Source organism: Hydractinia symbiolongicarpus, chromosome 14 (assembly GCF_029227915.1).
Source record: "Hydractinia symbiolongicarpus strain clone_291-10 chromosome 14, HSymV2.1, whole genome shotgun sequence".
Lineage (NCBI taxonomy): Eukaryota > Metazoa > Cnidaria > Hydrozoa > Anthoathecata > Hydractiniidae > Hydractinia > Hydractinia symbiolongicarpus.
Window position 1 is genome coordinate 15,239,724 of NC_079888.1, and position 9,323 is coordinate 15,249,046.

Below are 9,323 nucleotides of genomic sequence, written 5' to 3' on the forward strand. Positions count from 1 at the left end.
TTTAGTAGAGTATTTTTTTGTCAAGGTCAACAATAGGTGTTCAATCTTTTTGAGACTCTTGGAAATGGAATATACTTATAAAAAACGTCGTCGACCGTCGTTTTGTCGTCCCGTATTTGTCGAACTACTTAAAAAGGTCAAAAAACTGGTCATTTTTTGCACCGCATTGCGTGCGTCTCGCTACCTGCGCAGCTAAGCTACCATTTTGCGTGACAGACAGACGGACGGTCAGACATATACGGGTATTATAATATAGATACTATCCTTCTGCAACATCATCGTAACTTCTGTTTGGATTTTTATACCTTGAAATAAATATCATTGGGCCGCGTAAAATTTCATGCTAACATGAGTTTTGTTTCATCTACATGCTGGTATGAAATTCCATGCCTGTGTTCTATGTTGCACGTTTTACGTAAATCTCGTGTGGAATTGCAACTCCGGTTCAAATTTACATAGCTGAAATGAAAATAATTAGGCACGCAAGTTCATACCAGCCGGAATTTTAAATTTGCACATGCAAACCCCACTCTCGGCTTGAGTTTCCTTAGCGATTAAAAATTTTATAAGAATGTGACAACCACGTTATATTTAAAGTCAGAATCGAACGTCCCATTTCTCAGCCATAAGACCCTGCATAAATTTTTTTACCATCAAAAAATCGAATTTTAATAACCTTGAAAAAAAAAGCTTAGTTAACTACACAATATTTTTTACTGGTGTAAACAATTTTCTATTCAACGTTATATTCAGTAATGGTGTATATTTTTGTGTCTAATTGTCAGACTTTCTAGATGTACAAACCCTGCAGATATTTGATTTATATTTTGACGAAGATTTAAATCTTCGCACCAAGTCACTTTTCTACCGCAAATAATTAGTACTAAAAGGGACTAAGTAAAAGTTTTAACAAAAACATTAAGATTAAAGTGCGGTGGAGATAACGCATTACCAACAAACGATAACAAGCAGCAGACAGATTCTTCCCTTCCCTTTCTTGAATAAACGAGCAAAAAAATGAGACAAATTTAAATTTAATATTTTTATAAATTGATATTTCAGTTTTTACAAGACTGCGTTTGCTTTTTCTTCGCTGCCGTTCTTTAATAATTTACTACAACATGAACATGGAAACAGACAAGAAACACAAGGAACTAGCAATGGTGCGCACAAGACTATGTATAGGTGACGAACTGAACAAAAACTTTAATGATTGTCAAAGATCAAGAAAGATCCTGAGTTATAAAATTGTAAAAAATCGCCTATTGTATTTTTAAAAGCCAATTAAAGCTCAGTGTGAGCTTCCGCTGGTGCTTCCTTAGACTCCTCCTCAACAACATCTTCGGTGGATTCTGTCGTAGCGTCAACAGGTTCAGGTTTCTTGGCATCATCAGGCACCTCTGGTGTCTCCTCCTCATCAGCCTTTACCTGAAATTAGCGGAATACATAATGAGTTTTATTCAGTTGTAAAAAAGAAAGCTTGTCAATGCATGTATAAAGAAAATTAGGAATGGACAAATTTAAGGATTTTGCAGAAACGATAAGAAACGTTTTGCGGTGCAACCTTGAATGTGATGCGTACTTTTGCTGCTTTGTTTAACACAAACTTTGACACAAATACAAAGTCATGGGAAAGAAACAGCTCCAAATTCGGTGGTGAAAGCACTAAAAAATTCTTTTTTAATTATTGCAAATATCTGCGTCCAACTAAGTGGATTTTTTTTGCAGTACTGCAATATATCGTATCTCACATTTTCTATTGCTATAACCTATCTACTGAAAACAAAATTCCAGTTTGGCCACCCTGTTGCTTTTGTAATACATGACTACAAATCATTTAAACTCAGTTACCTCCTCAGTTGCTTCTTCCTCTTCTGCAGTCTCTTCATCTTCGTCTGGTAGTTCAACTTTGGCATCCACATCAACGTTCATGCTTAACTTTAACATGCGTTCAATACGTTGTGCAAAGTCAACAGAATCTTTGATTGTGTATCCTGAGCGTAATGTTGCGGTTTCAAACATGACACGAGCAAGATCACTAGCTGATTTGTCGTCTTTGTCTGCAGTTACACGCTTCTGTAATTCTTTGATTAAGGGATGGTAAACATTTATCTCCAATGTTTTCTTTTGTGTAGCATAGAAACTAAAATAATTCAAAATTTATTAAAAGATGTATAGCTTCAAGTAAGGAAAAATCAAGCACTTTCCTGCATAAATTGATACGTATATTTAATAAACAGCTTTACTATTAAATCCACGGTGTAATCATTTAAAACAATCCTCTACAAGTCAACCAGAAAAAAGCATACTTTGCAGTTGGGTCTTTTGCTTTAGCATATGCTTGTGAATTCATGATCTTTTCCATATTGCCAGACCAACCATACGAGTTAGCTACCAAAGCCATTGGAGATTCTGTCAAACGCTGGGAGACCGATGCTTTCTCAATCATGTCTTTTAATGCTGTTTCCTTAAGCCACTTTAAAAGTGGCTCGTATTCTTTCTCTAGTTCTTCAACCTTGGCTTTTTCTTTTGCTTCATCACCAAGTTTCAATCCTTCCTTTGCCACATTTTGGAACTTTTTGCCATCAAATTCTGGTAAACTTTGAATACAGTATTCATCAACTGGCTCAATCAGATACAAAACTTCATAACCTGGGAGAAAAACATTCATAGTGAGTTTACGAAAAGAAATACCTACAAAACTACTGAGATCTCAGGTGTAAATAAGCGATGTGTTTTTTTTAAGGTAGATGCAAGACTGTTAAAAAGATTAAGTGAATTAAGGTTGTGTCTTCCACCTAGCATCCTTATGGCACACCTCACCTTTTTTTAATAATCTTTCAACAAATGGAGAGTTCTTAACTTCATCAAGACTGCTACCCGCCATGAAAAAGATTGTTTCTTGTTTATCCTTCATGCGTGAAACATAGTCAGCAAGGGAAGTGAGTTTTTCTGGATCATTTGAAGATCTAAATCTTAGCAATTTAGCTAAACGTGTTCTGTTAGAATGATCTTCCATAACACCAAGTTTGATGCTGAAACAAACAAACAAAAATCCTTGCTCAGATTTGCATAGGGTTTACAGAGAATTAAAATAATATAGAGAGATAGAGTTCTGGCTTTATATTTGCATAGTTTAAAATGCAAATGCAGAAGTCACAAAACCTACTTCGTGCTGTACTCCTTCCAGAATTTCTCAATGTAATCATCATCGCTGATCTTTTTAATCATGTCGAGGGCTTTACGTACCAACTTCTTTCGGATGACTTTCAACAGTTTATGTTGTTGCAATTGTTCACGAGAAACATTTAATGGCAAATCATCAGAATCAACAATTCCCTTGATAAAGGACAAGTACTTGGGCATCATGTCTTGGAAGTCATCAGTGATGAAAACTCTTCGAACATACAATTTAATGTTTTCACGTCGTTTTCCATAATCTGAGAACATATCTTGTGGTGAGGTTTTTGGTACAAACAAAATTGATTTAAATGTTACTTCACCTTCAGCAACAAAGTGAGTTTTGGCTAATGGTTCATCGGATTCCTATAGGATTAGAAAATAATCCATCTCAGATATATTATTTTCAGAACATTCTATTTTAGGTTGCATTTCCTATAATCTTACCTTTGCAATTGCTTTGTAGAACTCTGCATATTCCTCATCAGAAACTTCTTTATGGTTTCTCAACCAAATTGGTTTGGCACCATTCATGATTTCCCAATCCCAGATTGTTTTTTCAACTTTCTTAGTTTTTGGCTTTTTGTCTTCTTCTTTGTCCTCTTCAACTTTAGCATCCTCATCCTCATCTTTTTTGTCCTACACAAAGAAAATAAATGGTATAAATACATGAAAGTAAAAAAGGGCAATCAGCCTTTTATACAGCCTTATCACAGCCTGTCTAATTCATGTCAGCACTCTGCAATTGCCTATGTATAAAGTGTTGTGTTAAAAAAGCAAACAAGTTACAAAAATATTTGAGTCAAAACATTTGAACTAGGAAGGCTGCAATGCTTAAACATCAAAAAAGAGCAATATGCTGGCTCCATTACCTCATCTTTTTTATCTTCTTCTGCTTTCTTTTCCTCCTCAGTCTCCTCAATTGGCTCTTCAACCTCCTCAGTCTTAGATTTCCACAAGTAAATATTAAAGTTGATGAACTGAGAATATTTCTTTATCAAATCTTCCAAAGTATTTGGTTCCAAAAAGTCACGTGCTTCCTCTTTCAAATGCAGGCTAATTTGAGTTCCACGTTTGAGTGTGTCACCTCTAGGATCTTCCGAAATAGTGAACTGTTCTGAATCTGATTCCCAGATGTGTTGCTTATCATCGTTATGTTTTGAAGTGACAACAACACGATCTGCAACCAAAAATGCAGAGTAAAATCCAACACCAAATTGACCAATCAAATCACTAGCTTGATCGCTTGAACCTAAAAAATGGACATAAACAAAAATTAAAAAATTGGTGATTTTTAAGCTTGGTTCCTACTTAATTTGGGTTTAAATATAAAACGTAAAGGTTTTAAATGTGTTTTAAAAATTAAAGTAAACCCTGACCATTCCCACTGGTTTTAAATACAAAAACATGTCGCGTTTCTCTGTTGGTAGGCTTTGTGTTATTTATCAAAAATCACTGGATATTGGCAAATAAGTACGCTAAGATTCTCTTCCCTATACCAAACTTAGTATTTTTCTGCCATTTTTTATTCTCTTTTCTGCTTTAACATGAAAATGCGCAAAATGTGTCCTAGAATAGTTGAAAACTGCTTTGGCATTTGTCGGCGCCTTTGAACTTTAAACCACAATATCAAAATTTTTTGATCTAAGGTTTCATGTCGAAAATTTTAAAACGCGAACACGTTCCCATTACGCTTTAACTTTAAAATCTTATTTAAAACATACTTAAAACACACTTAAACCATAGTGGCAATTGAGCTTTAGAGATTAACAAAATGCCAAATTCTGTGCAAACATCATAAATCCTAGGCATATTGGTTGTTTTGAATCCGGGACATTCATAACTTAATTCACATTGAAAATAAAGTTGCACACAAGCTCACCTGCTTCTTGTATCTTTTGGAAAAATTCACTGGTTCCAGATTTCGCAATTGTCCCAAGCTGTTTAACTAAATCATCTTTTGTCATTCCTATACCAGTGTCAGTGATGTGTAAGACATGATTGTCTTTATCAGCCTTAATTTTTATGCTTAACTCGTCAGTTGCAGCAAGTGCAGAAGTGTCTGTCAAAGATAAGAACCTGATCTTGTCCAAAGCATCAGAAGAATTTGATATCAACTCCCTCAAGAAGATCTGAAAAGCATAATGCAAATAAGGTTATTGGTGAACCAATTTGTATTCCTTTTTCTCTTTTAGATATTGTGCATAGCTATAAAAACTTTATTATTTGTCAACAAAGTGATAAGATGCATGTTAAATTAATTACCAACTAAACATACAATTATTTGTACACCTAATGTACATATCCACATCAGAATGTTAAAGTGATTCTATTGTAGCTATTTTTTCAGCTGACAGGTTAGTTAAATATTATTTATGTGCATTAAAAAAGTATGTTTACTTAACTAGCTGATCTTACAGAACAGAAAAAAAAAAAAAAAAACAATAGTCACCTCCTTGTTTTTGTAGAGAGAATTGATAATAAGTTTCATCATGCGGCTGACTTCAGCTTGGAATGCATGCTTCTCAGCAGATTCCCTAAGTTGCTTCATTTCAGCAACACTGAGGCCATCAATATTGATCGCTTCTTCCTCCCTTTGTACAACTTCATCGTCAGTTTTAGACCCATCCCTACTCTTTCCAACATCCTCGTCAACTTTAGGAGGTTCTGTTTCAGATTCTTCTGCTTTTACAGAACCTAAACAAAATTTTCTTAGTCATACCATAAATAGCTAACCCAACTTGAACGTAGTTGATGCTGACATTTTCTGATCCTTCACAGATTATAAGAACAACTTAATGAGTCTAGAATTACTAAGAAATTATTTTTGAACATACTTATTTTTGTCTCTTTTACTACAATAGCAAACTATATGATTTTAGACTAACATCTACATTCTAAGAAAATATCAATTATTGTCTGGAAATTTGTATTATAATTTCCCATATTTCAGAAGAACAGTTAGCTAGCTGGGGAAAAAAAGTTAGACATTTTAGACTTTTAAAGTAAAGACAGGCAAATAATATTACTCACATAATAGAAAAGAAAAAGCAATAAACCCAAACACCAAAAACTTGGTTCGACTCATCTTTGACAGCCTTCCAGCACACGCAGTATGTAAATGAAACAAAGTGTTTTTAGAATTCTGTGAATTTCGAAAAATAGATGCAACGTGAAAGAGCGTGTGCTGATTTGATTGGTTGTATCTACGACACGTGGTGCACGTGGTGAATTTTCATTTGTTATGGGAAATGTACACGAAATTTAAAATGGAAGGTTGTCGTGTCCGACCGTAAACTGTGCATTAATAGATGTTGTGAGAATTTCGTAAAAATATATATATTTTGTAGTTAAAATCGGATAATTTTCTGTATTACTTAATTAGGTACTCACTAAAAAAAATTATAACAAAAAACTAAAAATTTAGTGTTGTTTACAGAGGAATATTATGTAATATAAAAAGAAATAAAACAACAAAATTGTTGATCATACTCTATTTTCTTTTAACATATTCTTCAAAATTTTAGTGCATTTTCAGCATGAAACCTTGTAAACATGGCGTTCAAAGTGCGAAAACGTAAACAATAATAATGCAGTGATTTTAAATGGACAAAATGGACAAGTTATCGTTTTATGGAACGATGTATTGTTTTTTACATTGCTACTCAATTACTTCTTTCTTAGAATATATAGTATTTTTAGCTGGCTGAAAAATTTATAATTATTTTTACCTTATTTTTATGCAATTTTATAAATTAGGTATAGGCTGACAAAAAATGTCTAGCTAGTCATCGCATTGTACCAAGCCTCCCCATATCTACCTTTTGTCATTCCCCTTCATTCAATATTCGTTTCTTCATCTAGCTAGTTAGCTAGCTATTTTTGTAGTTAACAGCTTAGGTTTTTATTTATTTCATAAAAATCCACCATGTAATAAGGATCACGAAGATCACAATAGTGATGCCAGAAATATTGTGATGTATGGTTCATGAATGGGTTATTGCAAATATATTGCTGCAGCTCATTTGTGTAAATTTTTATGGCTGGCACATTGATGACAACTTCTGACTTAAATCCATCGGCAAACAAATATGGAATTTAGCATGCAAAAGAACAAAGATTGGGGTTAAGATATTTGAAAAAATTATATTTAAACATCTTTATAACTTCATTAAGCACAATAATATTTTATTTTTTCGTCAGTTTGGGTTTCGTAAATCTTTTTCCACATCTCATGCACTTATGTCTATCACTCAGTGGCGCCGTAGATTAGTGGTTATAGCTCTCGTACTCTCATGTGAGGGAAATTGGGAAGATGGCACACTGTGTGGGCCGTTGGATGTTGCCGGGAGTTGTCTAGTAGAGCGCGGGCTCTAATTGGGTCTGCATAACTCAAAATGGGTCTGCGTAGCTCAAAATGAGAATTAAATATTCTAGGACTCTCCATCTTTGCCATGGCCCCTCCTGGAAATAATAGACAGGGTATATCCCTTGATATTTGTGAGGCTAGCCATGTAAAATATGCACATCTCTCGGCTTATTTCTAATGCCCTTGACCAAGGAAACTTTGCATGTGACCTTTTTATTGACCTTGAAAGAGCATCCGATACAGTTGACCACATTATACTTCTTCGTAAACTCTCACATTATGGCATTTGCGGACATTCATTAGAACTCTTTTCATCTTACCTCTCAAATCGAAAACAAATTGTCTCCCTATCTAGTATTTCATCTTGCTCCAACATTATAAAACATGGTGTTCCTCAGGGTTTGGTTCTTGGGCCTCTTCTCTTCTTAATTTATATAAATGACTTATTTCATGCTATTAAATTTGGGGAGGTCCATCATTTTACTGATGATACCAACTTGTTACACGTCAATGAAATTCTTAAACATCTACAAAGGTATGTCAGTCCGATATTAAACAATTGTGTTATTGGCTTAACGCTAATAAAATTTGGATGAACACATCAAAAACCGAATACATTATATTTAAACCTAGACGTAAATCCACTCACAATTTTAATTTTAAATTAATGATTAATGGTAAATGTATTAATTCTAGTGTCATGATTAAATATTTGGGTATTTTACTCGATTCCCACCTTGCTTGGCGATCTCATATTAATTTAATTAATTCCAAACTTAAAAGAGCTAATGCCATTTTATCTAAACTGCACCATTATGTCACCAGAAATACTCTTTGTCAAGTTTATTTTGCACTTTTTCATTCCCATCTTTCATAGTGTTGCCAGATTTGGGGTCAGGCCACTTCTTCCTTAGTTAATACAATTTTAACTCTTCAAAAACAGGCCTTATGTATTATTACTTTTTCACATCCTCGTTCTCATGCTAACCCACTTTTCTTCCAACTTAAAATCTTAAAATTTCCTGATTATATCCACCTTCATAATGTCCTATTTCTTAAAAAAATTACTTTGAACACTTCCATTCTCTGTCATTAAAACTTTTGGTATTGATTTTTCTGTTAACTACGGTACTTGTGGATATAGTAATGGTCTTATAAGTGTTCCTTCTGTTCAAACGGTCCTACGGTTTAAATTCAATTTGCTTTCAATCCATTCGATCAAGGAACAAGTTTATCCAACCTTTCAACTTATCCTTCCTCGATTTATCATCTAATGCTTTAAGGATTAAACTAACTATTTTTTTTACAATGTTATACCCAACAATAGTTCCTTATTTCTTAAACTGCTTATTTCAAGCCAATTGTTTAAAACTTTTGTCATTACACTAGGGTCATGTGTGCGTGTGTTGTGTGTCAATGTGCTGGTTCTGTGTGTGTAAATGTGTGTCTATTTGTTTTCAGTTTTGTTTTGTTTATTTTATTTATTTGTTTATTTATTTATTATTTCATTTTTTCCTGGTTATTTAATTGATATATGCCCCATTTCACATATCCCTATATTGTCACCGATCATAGTTCTTTAATCAAAGGTGGCCTCACATTTTAGCATGCTATAGTGTGGTCTCCTGGATAATTTTTATAGTTGTGTGGATATCATTATTTTTATGTTTATATATATTGTATTTTTTTTTTCTGTTATCCTTACAAGTGAATAAGTCTTGTAAATTTCTTATTCCGAATAAATGACTACTTACTTACTACTACTTACTAAATA

General features: G+C 33.6%; 1 protein-coding gene across 1 annotated transcript; it reads right to left on the reverse strand.

Annotated features, from left to right (window-relative positions):
- Window positions 1-1,027: 1,027 nt before the first annotated feature.
- Window positions 1,028-6,371, reverse strand: LOC130624982 (endoplasmin-like). The gene is made up of 10 exons (XM_057440054.1): window positions 6,214-6,371; window positions 5,633-5,877; window positions 5,063-5,312; window positions 4,053-4,432; window positions 3,628-3,819; window positions 3,170-3,546; window positions 2,824-3,035; window positions 2,310-2,652; window positions 1,852-2,143; window positions 1,028-1,428 (listed from the first exon to the last, which is right to left on the reverse strand). Exons 1-10 carry the CDS (start codon window positions 6,266-6,268, stop codon window positions 1,285-1,287), a joined length of 2,490 nt encoding a protein of 829 aa, XP_057296037.1. The 5' UTR covers window positions 6,269-6,371; the 3' UTR covers window positions 1,028-1,284.
- Window positions 6,372-9,323: the final 2,952 nt, after the last annotated feature.